At 35.8% G+C, this 14101-nt stretch overlaps 1 protein-coding gene across 2 annotated transcripts in view; it reads right to left on the bottom strand.

Moving 5' to 3' along the window:
- Positions 1–14101, bottom strand: part of LUZP2 (leucine zipper protein 2) — a 298803-nt gene that overhangs the window by 120702 nt on the left and 164000 nt on the right. For both annotated transcript variants that reach the window (XM_006753962.2, XM_006753963.2), the window contains exon 5: positions 10030–10092. In XM_006753962.2, the coding sequence (XP_006754025.1) occupies positions 10030–10092 (63 nt within the window). The remainder of the gene's footprint in view (positions 1–10029; positions 10093–14101) is intronic.

Below are 14101 nucleotides of genomic sequence, written 5' to 3' on the forward strand. Positions count from 1 at the left end.
GTTGAGGGGGGAAAGAGCATGGGCTCAAAAGTCAATAGGCCATGGGAACTATGTTCAAATCCTGGCTTAGCCATATCATAGTTCTGTGAGTAAGTCAAGTTTCCTGTCCTCTCTGGTTCTGTATTTCCTTCTTTGACAAAGAGAAAAAGCAAGATCGTTGAGGATAAAATAGAACAGGCTTTTCACACACGCACACACCCCCCAGCGGACACACACACACACACACACCCCTCCGCGGCCAGATGCAGCTTAGGCCCTCTACACGTGCCATCAGTAGGACGTCCCCTGAGGGCTCCCAGACTGTGAAAGGGGGCAGGCTGGGCTGAGGGACCTCCACCCTCCAGTGCATGAATTTCATGCACCGGGCCTCTAGTATATGTATAAAACAAACAACATAAAATTTGTGCTTTTAAATCTAAAAAATGTATTAAGTGCATAGACTTTTTGAGATTGTCTATAATTTCAGATATACAGATTAAGAAATAAAACTTACCTTACCAAACTATGTCTCAGTGGTCAAATATTCAACAATTACTGAATGAGAGAACTATTTTTTTTTCTTTTTCTTACATTAAAATCATTTAAAATACACACTAGCACCGTTGTTTTGATAAGAAATCATTGTTCCTCAAACTTGAAAAATACTAGAATCTAATTTGGAAATGCAATATCGATTGGTAAATGAGATTTTTAATCCTTTTTTTTAGCTCTTAAAAATCACTATAGGTTTGCTTTTCAAGTTAGAACCAGCAACTACACATATCAGGTAAGTTTGAATTGTGAGAAGAAATCCATGGGAATATGACTGCTGTAACATCCAACATGACAAAAACAGCTTTCTGAAGAATGCAAAAAAAAAAGGTTTATGTTCTCACAGCTGTGGCAAGAATAGTGAGTTTACACAATGGTCACATGCATGTGATACTTAGAAAGATACGAAGCAGTTAGCTGGTCAGTTTCACATTTGCTTCCAAGTCTATAGCCATGAGAGTAGGTAGAATGAGAAAAGAACCTTGAAAGGAAAGGGAAAACTTTGTGCCTACTTCCTTCCCCACTCTCTCCCAGCTCTATGAAATGAAGCAATTGGGAAAGTCTATAAGATTGATTTTTCCTCACCTCTCCCCTCCATTTGGAATGTGTTCTGCTTGACATTTGGATTGTTCAGACTAAGTGAAATCATGCATATAAAAGGGCTTGCCACCAAGAAATGCAATTACACATGTAACCTGCAAGCAAGCCACAGGAGTAGCAGGGACAGTGGAAGTTTTTATTCCTTCTTTGGTGAAATATTTTTACATACATATATTTTTACATATATATATTTTTACATATATATATATACACACACACACACACACACACACACACATAAAGCTCACAAGTGCTTACTGAGTATCTACTATGTGATAGGCATTGGGTTTCTAAATGGCAATGATAGTTGTGATTCAGGAGGAAGATGAGGGGGAGCAAGAGGTGGAGGAGGAGGAGGGAGAGGAAAGAAAGTCATGACAGTTTTACAGCAGTGGACCAGGAGCACATATGCTTCAGAGCAGAGATTCCCAAATCTTGTTTCTTAACATTTCATGCTCCTTATTTTTCTGTGCGTATAAAATTATTTAAGTCCCTGTTACACTATTGCTATGCCCATCAGTTGCTTTGGCTATCTAGTACTCAATCCTGACAGCCCCTACAAAATTACTATTGAGAAATTATCTCTCACTCATAGTACATAGAAGATTTCTTAATCAGCTGTCCTGCTCTGTCTTGGCCAATTAGAGTACATGAGTCCCAAGACAGGCTGTGGTGTATCCTCTCCACAGGTACCCTCAGAGCTTTCTTTTCAGGGCTACAAAAGCTACTCTTGAAGATTTCCCTTCACAGCCCTCCAGGGTTGCGGAGTCTACAGCTTCCCCATCCTTTCTGTGAACACCTCACCTGAATGATAGAATCTCTTTCACCAAAATGTAAGAAATGCAGATGGCCAAGCCTTAAGTCACACGTACTGGGGCTGAATTTTCTAAACAGCTTTCAGATATCTATATATAAAGAAGTTCTCTAAATGATCTTTACGGCTCAGCCAGCACATGGCCATTGCACAGCATCTGTGAACCCCTTGTTCAGAGCCCTGTTATTCTCAGTGCAGTGCAGACGCTGGCTGTACTGGCATCACTTGGGAGCTTGTTATAAATGCAGATTCCAGGCACTGCTCTAAAGCAGAACCTGCATTTCTACAGGATCCCTAGGTGCTTCCCATGTACATTGAAATTTCAGAAGCATGGAAGAAGAGTCTAGCTTTTTAAAGGTTCTTAGTAAGGAAGACATTATAAGAAGAGTTCTTAATGTATTTTAAAATTTTCTATGTCATAGTAACTCATTTGAAATTTCATGATATTAGTTTTAAGTTATTAATATTATCATGATGATCTGGATGGTGTTGCTCAGTGGTTGAGCATCAATCTATGAACCAGGAGGTCAGGGTTCAATTCTTGGTCAGGACACATGCTCGGGTTGTGGGTTCAATCCCCAGTGTGGGGCATGCAAGAGACAGCTGACCAATGAATCTCTCTCACCATTGATTCTCTCTCACCATTGATGTGTCTATCTCTTATTCCCTTTCCCCTCTTCTCCAAAATCTTGTCTTACCTTGGTATTTTTATTTAAGTAAAATATGGAGCTTTTTGGTGTACTTCTTTGTTTGTTTAGAATCATTTCCTAAGCAAATATTTATTTGTCTATAGCATTGCATATTGACATCCTAATTTTACCACAGAAGCCCATGACAATGATTATATGATGACAATAGTTTCCACTTGTTAAGAGCTAAATGTTTAAATATATGCTAAATGTCTCACAGGCATTGTTTTTTCATTTACAAAATTAACAGTATTCTGAAGTACATAAAACATATAAAATAATGTTTACAAAAGACTTGAGTAAGAAATCAAACCTTGCCGAAACCGGTTTGGCTCAGTGGATAGAGCGTTGGCCTGCGGACTGAAAGGTCCCAGGTTCGATTCCGGTCAAGGGCATGTACCTGGGTTGCGGGCACATCCCCAGTAGGAGATGTGTAGGAGGCAGCTGATCGATGTTTCTCTCTCATCGATGTTTCTAACTCTCTATCTTTCTCCCTTCTTCTCTGTAAAAAATCAATAAAATATATTAAAAAAAAAAAAGAAATCAAACCTTTCCCTTTAGTTGAACCATGGCAGAGAACACCAGATAATTTTCAATGGGAGAATGGAAACAGTGGCCCAGATGCAGCCAGGGGCATAAGTCACACAATTTCAACTGAAAATTATTCCTTAAATTGTTCACAGTGTTGGCATCTAGCCAACATTCTGCAGCAGGAAATTAAAACTTGGCAGAATTAATGGGTTGCAACACAAAATAAAACAATCTTTAAGGTAGATCCTAATCTCCAATAAAACAGCAGTCCTGGCTTACATCTGAAAGGCTGAGTAAAAATTCTGTGTCCTTGCAAAGTAGAAATTTCACTGATGCAGTTGTATCTGTTATCAGAAATTTTCAGATTTATTTTCCTGTGTATTATGCTTTGGCCAGATCAATCAGATTGGCAGCTTTTTATAACATGTACTTACAGCATTGATTTGCAAATAAGCTGGACTGAAATTGAATTCACCACAATCAAATTTAACTACTTTTTTTTTTCCACAAAAATAAACAACTAACAATCTTTTTACTTGCACAGGAACTTTTGAAGTATCAACCTTCTTTTTATATTTGTTGTCTTAATCATGAATCGATAGCTATAAAGTCTAATCCTTTCATTCCTTTCAAAAGCAATACTTCAATGAAACATGTAGTGACTACTGCCCTCATCTGCCCCCTTACAATGCTTTATTCTAAACTAAAGGCCCGGTGCACTAATTCGTGCACCAGTAGGGTTCCTCAGCCTAGCCAGTGGGATTGGTCTGAAACCGGCACTCCAACATCCCTCGAGGGGTCCCGGACTGTGAGAGGGCACAAGATTGGCCAAGGGACCCCACTGGTGCACGATCAGGCTGGGGAGGGATGCTGGAGGTTGGCCAGCCAGGGAGGGTCAATGGGAGGGCTCTAGGGCATGTCTGGCCCATCTCACTCAGTCCCAATTGGCCAGACCCAAACAGCAAGCTAACCTAATGGTCAGAGCAATTGCCCCCTGGCGGTCAGTGCACGTCATAGCTACTGGTTGACTGGTCGACTGTCTGGCCCCTGGTGGTCAGTGCACGTCATAGCGAGGGGTTGAGCAGCCTTAGCATATCATTAGCATATTACACTTTGATTGGTTGAATGGCTGACCAGATGACTGGACACTTATCATATTGGGCTTTTATTATATAGGATGCTTATTTCAATATATTTTTATTGCAGTTATTTTGTATAATTTTGGTACTTATTATTGTATCATATGTTATATGGAAAATATTACCTATTCTATAATATTATGTTCTTTACATTCTTCATGGTCAGAGGTTGTTTTGTATAATTGAAATTTAATAATATGCATATCCCCTAGGAATATAGCACAATGATGAACAAGACTGGGAATTAAGTAATATGTTTATTCTAAAAAAGAATATTAAGACAAATAAGTGTTATATATGCAATTAAATCAGTAATGTTAGAGTACTGCTATAGACAGATTTATACCTAATAAAGCATTCCCTCCTTGCCTGTTCAAAAAAAATCTGAAGCTGTTTACTTGGAATATACAAAATGTCATTGATGATGAAGTGGTTGATTAGTATTACCCCAAAATTCATGTTTGCCTGGAACCTCAGAATGTGACCTTATTTGGAAATAGGGCTATTGCATATGTAATTAGATAAAACCAGGTTAGAATGGGCCTAAATTCAATGACTGGTATCTGTATAAGACAAAGAGAGGTCATACAAAGATAGAAACACACAGAGAAGGCCATATGAAGATGTAAGCAGAGGTGCTTGACAACCCAAAGAACATCAGTCATTGCTAGGAGACACCAAAAAGTAGGCAGATGCTAAAAAGGACTATTCCCTAGAATGGTCAGAGAGTGTATGGCCCTATGACACTGATTTTAGACTGCTAGCTTCTAAAACTGAGAGTGCGTGTCTGTTGTTTAAAGCTCCCCCGTTTGTAGCACTACCGTATTACAGTAGCCCAAGCCCCTAGTACAGATGGGTTATAGCAAACTTTAAATACTGAATACACAATTAAGCAGAATAACTAGTTGACAATACCTCCTCTAAATAATCATGTAAAAAGGCAAATTAGCAGAAATAAAGTGAAAAGAGTGTAATGGAATTAATTATTTAAAAACCTCTCAGGCATGTCCTGGGCTCCGTATATATTTGACTCAAATTCGTATACCTATTCATCTGCAGGCAGGCATGAGAATCCATTTTCAGAATGATGACCCCGAAGCACTCTATTACGTTGGGAAATATCCCATCATCCCCACTTGAATGTGTTTATTGAGGCAAGAAGAAATAATTTATTTTAGAAAATTTTATAGCCACAAGAGTTGAACCAAAATGGGGTTTCCTCTTAAAACTTACTAGATTTTTTCTCTAGATTGGATGTTATTAACTTTATTACCTTTGCATTTTAGTCATGAGTTCCCTCTCATTTGAAAAATATACATATGCACCTATACTGTTTTTCTGTTATCATATATTTTCAGGATGGTCAGAGATTACCTAATAGTGATCGTTTGATCTTGCAGGGTCTCTAAGCATCCCCATTGTAGAGAAAATAGCAAATTAGGTAAATCAGCTTCAAAGTCCAAATTTGGAGGTAGTATTATATCCACTGTTATTGAAGACATTCAATTCATTGGTGCTAAGAACAGATTAAGTGTGGTCTTAATTTATTCTCACTGTACACAGAGTCCTGGCCCTGTGATTGGTAAAAAATGTGAGTGATGGCCCTGGCCAGTGTGGCTCAGGTGGTTGGAGCACCATCCTGTGCACCGAAGGATCCCGGGTTCAATCCCGGGTCAGAGCATAGAAGGCAACTGACTGATGTTTCTCTCTCACATCAATGTTTTTCTCTCTCCCTCTCCCTTCCTCTCTCCCTTCTTCTCTCTTAAAAAAATCAATATGCTCTATTAGTGTTCCTTGCCACATGTTTTTTTTTTTTTTAACTACTACAGATCCCTCAATGATGACCTGTCATATACTAAAGCTGGTTACTATGGACTCTAACTCTTTTTTATCCCTAAAAAATTTTGTTAATACAAAGGCCACCAAATTTTAGAGAATGGTTTCATAATGTGTAAGTTTTTTAGTACTAATCCCACATTTTCAAGAAAAAAATAAAGCAAACACATTAGAAATAAAATATAGCCTCTATATTTCTAAAGTTCTGTAGCAGCTCCTGAGCAGGCATGACAGGTTTTGCTAATCAGACATGATCCCTGCAATATGTAGATTCAGAAACTAGTGATTAGATGTTACCCATTGTCTTATGCACAAGGAATAGGGCTGTGGGATACCAGATGAGGTCATCAAGCTGGCACACAGCTTCCTGAACTTGGCAGAGACAACCAGCCCTGGGTATGTTTACGGTGTTCCTGTACCGCAGCCTACAAGCTGTATAATCAGCTCTCCTAACAATTTTGTGAAATCTCTATGTGGCTTCATAACTCCTTTTCTTATCAGAGGATTTTTTTTTGCCACAACTGAGAATAAAATTGGCACATTGCCCCTAAAAACCCAGGTTCTTTTCCTCAGATGCCTAGATATGTGTCAATGGTTATTAGAACTTTTTGGAAATCCATAGTTTGGGCAGTGACTTGACCAATGGCAAGATTTTTTCTCCCAGGCACTTACAACAACAGCAATAAAACAAAACATAAAAATTATATGAGCCATGCAAAGAATAGGTGAGCAAAAGAACGGAGAGATAAGAAAGAAAGAAAAACTGAGCCATGAAATTCTGAGAAGGAAAGCCTGCCACTGAGAGGCAGTAGGTTTGACAAATTTCTGACTTCCATCACTGGGCAGAGGGGGGCCCATGTGTTTCTGACTTTATTATTTTTTAGTATGATTCCTTATTTTATCCTTAACTTGAACTACCTTGAATTAGTCTCAGGAAAATAATCAATCATAAGAATCTATACTAAAACAAGAGAATGGAGATGGCCCCTAAAGTTACCTTCCTTCCTTCCTCTCTTACCTCCCTCCCTCCCTTCCTCCTTCCTTCCTTCCTTCCTTCTTCCTTCCTTCCTTCCTTCCTTGCTTCCTTCCTTCCTTCCTTCTTTCCTTCCTTCCTTCCTTCTCCCTTTGATCACTATCTGGTCACTAATTTAATATAGACTATTTCAATATTAATCTACATCAAGTATAGCCAACTATGTATTCCTTTATAAAGTCCTAAACATTATCACACACATTGTAATAAGGGTTTTCCTTTCCTCTTTCATTCTCCTTGTTCTTTCACATCTGTGATTTTAGGTTTGAAGGGTTCTGCCTCACAATCTTGAGTCGCAAGCTCCCAGGTAGCCTGATACAGGTATACCTGCATGGATGGAAAAAACAAATTGCTTTCTGCCCTACATAACACTTGCTTGAAAAAAAAAAAAACAAAACAAAAAAACAAAAACGGTATGCTGCTGCCTGCTTGGCTCAGTGGTTGAACATCAACCTATGAACCAAGAGTTCACCAGTTCGATTCCCAGTCACGGCAATGATTCTCTCTCATCATTGATGTTTCTATCTCTCTCTACCTTTCCCTTACTCTCTGAAATAAATAAAAAATATTTATTTTTTAAAAGTATGAATATATTTTCTCCTCCAAGGGACATCTTAAATTTAAAAACTAAATCCTTAAGTGCTAATGTAAAGTGCCTTTTTATAGTTGTCTTCACATATGGAAAAAATTCTCATTATTCTTTAGTAATTTTTTTTAAAATCCTTTCTTCTTTAGGAACTTACTCATAATTTCACTTAGAATTAGTCAGAGGACTTCAAGCTTCTCCACAAAAATCTCTTTATACCTCTATTGTCACCCTTATCTTTTATATTTTGTCAATTTACATTTTTTATTTTTTTTTTACTTCTGAACTAAAAGTTCAGACAGTGTTTATATAGTTTTACTATGTTTACCATTTAGTTGATAATATATGCTCACCATTAGGTTTTTCTTATTCTTTAGAAAAAACTTTTCTGGTTATCAATTTTCATCTTGCAAATTTCAATATTATGAAAGTGAGCTGTAATAAATTTAATTACAAAAAACGTACATTCATTAGACATTAGTTTTGCAGAATTGTATTTCTTTAATAATTATTCAGCCTACACTTAGAAAATTAATATTATACTATAAATTATCTCCCAGTAACAAAATATTTTGTTTGTCCTCATATGTATTTGCTATGAGTAAATTACTGTTTGATTTTGAAAGTGCTCTTCTTTAGCTGAATGCTAGATTTCTTAAAAATTATCTAAGATTACAAGTTAACTGATGAGACATATAGAGATGTAATCAACCCACAATCTCTCATTATCATACAACTGGGTTTATGCTTTATGTGAGTGTGTATGTGTGCATATGTACTCCCCCCCCCTATTTTAATACTGTCTTTGACATTGTTTTAAATGTTCTTCTTGTCTTAAAGGACCTATTGAAATTTACTGACTTGATTAATCTACCCCTTTCACTGAGCTTTCACTGGGCACCAGCAAATAAGAAATCATCCAGTATACCTAGTATTCCGATAATTTATCTGCTGATATTTCCCACTATAAATAAGAAATCCACAAAGGAGCTTGAAAAATTAGGTTTTAGGGAAATCATTATCAAGTCCACCCCATCACACTTTCTTAAGGAAACTCAAGAAAAATCATAGTGCTGGAAGTTATCCATTGTCAAACACTATCATGAAAGTGCAACAAGGAACTCAGAAGGCTGATGAACCTTGAGATTTAGCAAGGATAAAAACTATACACTGATTGTTCTGTTGAGATAATGGTGGCTCGAGCAATTTCCTGACCTAATAGTCTCAAAATAAATCTTCACTAATATTTACTGACCTTTAAGATAGTATGTCTGCTACTGGATTGCCTGCCTAACTGAGGGCAAGATGTGTATTCTAAAATTGAATAAAAGCTAACAGGGTCAGGGCTTCAGGGAGCCTCTCCACTAGAGAAAGGTTTCTACCTGGCCCCCATGCCTTCTAAATTCATGTTTTTTGTCTAGTGCATTTGTTTGTGTGCAGCCTTTTTTCCAGATCCTGAATCTGAGCTGCAAATTGATATGGCATTCACATCATAGGAAAGATAGGAAAATCCAATAGAATCACCAGAAAATCACTTAAAATTTTCTTGCTTTCCTTTCTTCCTTTCAGTCCTTGCAAATCTGATAAACCATTTTAATGTCACTGCGTGCTGGTGCTGAGTGCTGCCATCAGGCATTTGTAAAATTGATCACAAGATGTTTCATTACTTAGTCATGGTTTAATAGCCCTAAATAATTACTTCCATCAAGAAAAAAGTGAATAAAGAGGTGGAAATATAAACACAATGGGGGATTTTTTAAAAAAGTAATTGTACAACAAAATAGAGAAGTAATTAAAAGAGGAAAAAGTATATAGACTTTTATAGGGTCCTTACATATTAAAGGCTATACTAAAAGTGGTTACAGCTTATTTTGTTCAAATCTACATTATTCTATAATCCATGCATAATTTTTCAAATTCTAGATTGGTTCTTCCTAGCATGAAGTTAATTTCTAGCTTTCTTTCTTCTTCAGTGCCTATGTTGTTATTTGGTAGACTAACTTAAAAAATAAAAATAAATTTTTAATATTTCCCAAGCAAAATATAATTAAATGAAGAAATGAACTAGAGATGTATGAACTAATAACATTATCAAATATTTGTAAAAGTGGTGATTGTCTGCTCTTTGAAATTCTTAACTTTATAGTTCCTCTCATTAGTACATAACTAAAGGACAAATGGGCATGTGATCAATACTCCAAAGATTTTGGCAAATCAATGTCTATATATATTCTTTGATTTATATAAAATTCACCTAAAATATGTCTTACCTCATTCTGAAGATCCCGGATCATTTTGCTCTTTCTTTCCACTTCAGTCTTTAAAAAATTAATCTGAAAATGAATAGAAAATTATGTAGACACATTTCTTATTAATTATTGTGGCTTTTATAAATTTATTTTCATGATGTTCAACAAATATTTAAAAAGAACAAAGGATTAACATTTTCAGTAACTAAACTTTCATTGCCCAATTCATATATATAAATCTACTGAGTATATAAAAATATCCTTTTCTCATATAATAGAATATTTTTAATTGAGATGTACATTATAAATGTAATCCTCATCTGTTTAAACCTCAATTTCCATATTTTTATTTTGTTTTATTTCTTTCTTTCAAAGAGAAGAAGGTTTAGATTTTTGATAGTGACTGTTATTTTTATTATGATTTATAAGACATCCTCAGCAATTACTGTAACTTAACATTTCAATTAAGCAATAAAGGTTATGCATTATGCATTCTCCCAAGGCTACAGCCAACTCTGTTTTCTTAGAGTATGTAAATAAACTCTTGTGTTTTCACTTCTTATCTAGCTTATTTTACAGGTTATGGTGTCCTATTCTGGGGAAAAGGGTTTCTTGGCAGCAGCCATGAAGACCTGCAGGTGTCTGCTGTATCTACTGATGCCCTTTAAAGAGACATAGCATTGGAATGAGAGGAGGAAGCATTGGAGAAGTGGCATATTCACACCTCCCTTCAGCATCTCCTCAGTTAGTCTGTGGGAGAGATGGCAAGTCCACAGCCCTTCCCCTGATATATTTGTTCTACTTTCCCTCTCCCTCCTTATCAAAACCTCTGCCTGCACTGATATATTAAAGTGGATGTTTTTGAGGACAGGAGTCCCTCATCTTCTCAAGACATCGTCACTCAAATAAACCTCTTTCCATTTTTTACCAGCACCTGTCTCACAAGTTTAGCTTTCATTGCAGCAGGCAGCCAAAGGGTTTGGTTACATAACCATCAGGAAACTTAAAATAAAAAAGGTTTGTTGCTCATGAGTCCTAGAAATGACATGGCACACCTGGAGAGAGAGAGAGAGAGAAGAGAAGAGAAGAGAAGAGAAGAGAAGAGAAGAGAAGAGAAGAGAAGAGAAGAGAAGAGAAGAGAAGAGAAGAGAAGAGAAGAGAAGAGAAGAGAGGAAGCTGGGCCTGAGATTCTACTTTTATTGGGATTGAAGGTGAAGGACTAGTTTCATGGGCTCGCTCTTTACTGGTGAATTTAAAACATAAGAGTGGGAATTTAGGCTTTGGAAGAGAAAAACAAGCAATCCAAACAGTTATCAATGAGTTATGGAGATCAACCAAAACTTCTAAAACCAATGAGTGGATATAAGTGTGGGGGGAAGGGCGGAGAGAAATTGGAACTTTCTGTGGCTGGCAATGTGTTTACTTGAGATAGCCATCTTTGAAATAAACACTTCTTTGCAGTGAAGGCTTCTGTAGTCCAGCTTAAGTCATGCCCTTGCATTACAAAAAAGAAAAAAGCAACTCTCAAGGCTTACTCTACATCTACCCAAGCACTCTATGAGCACCAGCAAATTTGATATGTTACAGATTTGACTTTTGTTTGAGTCATGAACTATTTAAAGCCATATTGCTTATATTAATATCCTGCTTTTCTACTGATACCATTATTTTCCCCAAATCCTCAGACTTTGATACTATTCAGTCAGTTATCCATAATTAACACCTAGCTCAAATTAAAATTATAATAAAAATATATTTCAATGTCAAGACTATAACTGTTTAAATGTTAATCTGTGACAGATTAACAGAAAGATTTGAGAATGTAATACTCAGATATTCAGGACCTAAACTATATTTAAAATATTTTAAAAGTTTCAGCATTTTGAATCCATGGGTCTGGAATTGCAGCAAGTTTTAACATCCTTGGAAAAATGAGCCTTTCTAGCAGATAGTTAAGAAATAATTCTCAGAGACAAAAATATCGTTTATTTATGTTGAATAAAGAATAAAGGAACAGAGTAATTCTTTATTCTTAATGAAAGTCAAAGCTTGAAGCTAATTCTTGCCCTTAAACTAATTATGTCTCCTTTAGGGCAAGTTAAGCCATAAAATTAGCAAGAGTAATGAAATGCCTCTAATGAATATTAATATCTTTAATTACTTGGTTACACCTGAGAACTTCTTCCTGGCTATTAGGTATTTCATGAGGAACACAGATTCGAAAGATTTGCCATGCCGTTATTTGCTTGGGGATAAAAACAAAAGTTCACATCTTCATAAAAAATGTTTTCAACAGAATTAGATCAAGACATGCTTTACTGCTTTTTCAACTTATTTTTTCAGAAAATTATCTTTTTTATATTTTGTGATTTAAAAGCAATATCACTTTTAAGTTGCAAGCATTTTATTATAGATGCACCAAATGATGTGAATATTTGAAACATCTCTGGTATAAAATATACAGTCTGTTATTTTTTATGGAAAAAAAGCAGAGTAATTTTATATGTAATCAAGGACATAAGCTTATCTGCTCTTACTGGTAAATCTAAAATATCACAACAATATTTACAGAATCACTTCCAAATATGCTTTCTTTGAGAGTGAGCAGTTACAGTTATCTTAATTTCCCTTTCTTACCCAGTCTTCAATTACACCAACTATAGTCTTCTTGGCAGAAAAAATACTTATTGAAATATTTGCAACTCTCTCTCTCTCTCTCTCTCTCTCTCTCTGTTAACCTAGAATCTTCATATAGTGTGAAATAGCATAAACTAAAGGTTTCTGTAATGTCTTTCTGGACTCTGACTTAGAAAATTGTCATTCAATTCGAAACAGAACAAATGCTTTCAAAGATTTAAGTCTGATTTATTTCAGCTGCAGTTGTAAGCATTTATTGATGATATATTTTGTTAATATACTCTTGAATTTGTTTACTAGTATATAGGATTTTTGCATCTACATTTACCAATGAAAAAAATAGCTATTAATTTATGCATATTGTCATTAATTGATTTGAAATAATAAATATACATACTCACAAAATGAGATTAGAATTTTAGTTCTTTTTCTATTTTCCAAAAACATACTTTGCTTAGGAATTTGCCTAGAAATTAACTGATCTTTAAAAATTAGGTAGAAGTGCACAGCTGGCATGGCTCAATGGTTGAGTATTGACCTATGAATCAAGAGATCACACTTCAATTCCCTGTCAGGGCACATGCCGAGGCTGCGGGCTCGATTTCCAGTGTGGGGTACACAGGGGGCAGCTAGTCCATGATTCTCTCTCATCATTGACGTTTCTATCTCTTTCTCACTCTCCCTTCCTCTCTGAAATAAATAAAAATATATTACAAATTAGGTACAAGTTACAATAAAAACTTTCTGGTTTACCCTAGCTGGTTTGGCTCAGTGGATAGAGCATTGGCCTGTGGACCTGGCACATCCCTCAGCTGCAGGCTCCTCCCTGGCCTAGGCCCTGGTGCAGGAGACAACCAATTGATGTGCTTCTCGCACATTGATATTTCTTTCTGTCTTTCCCTCTCTCTTCCACTCTCTCTAAAAGTTAATGGAAAAATATCCTTGGGTGAGGATTAAAAAAAAGAAGAAGAAGTAAAACAAAACAAAACAAAACAAACAAAAAAACCTGGCTCTGAAATTTTGGGTAAAGGAGGTCTTTTTTTTAGCCCAGTAAAATTCCATCCATATTTGGCTATTAAAGTAATGACTTTCTTCTTGAAGAATTATTGCTTTTTGATATTTATTTATCTAAGAACTTACATGTAAAATTGCACATTTATCAGTGAAAGTTGATTTCTTTTAATAGATTAGAGTAAAAGTTACAAGGGCATATCACACATAGGAATACTTGTTGCTGACTTAAACTTTTTTTTTCTCATGATAGATAGAAATATGAATCTACTTATATGTATATATGTGCATATGTATTGAGTATGATTAAACACATTTCTATAGTACACTGTTCTAGTAGGTGTGGAAGACAGGTAGAGAAGAGAAATTTGAGGAATATTTTTAGCTTCTGCTCATAAAATAATTTTGAATAAAATTGAATATAAAATTTATTGAAGTTTTCCAG

Source organism: Myotis davidii, unplaced genomic scaffold, assembly GCF_000327345.1.
Source record: "Myotis davidii unplaced genomic scaffold, ASM32734v1 scaffold330, whole genome shotgun sequence".
Lineage (NCBI taxonomy): Eukaryota > Metazoa > Chordata > Mammalia > Chiroptera > Vespertilionidae > Myotis > Myotis davidii.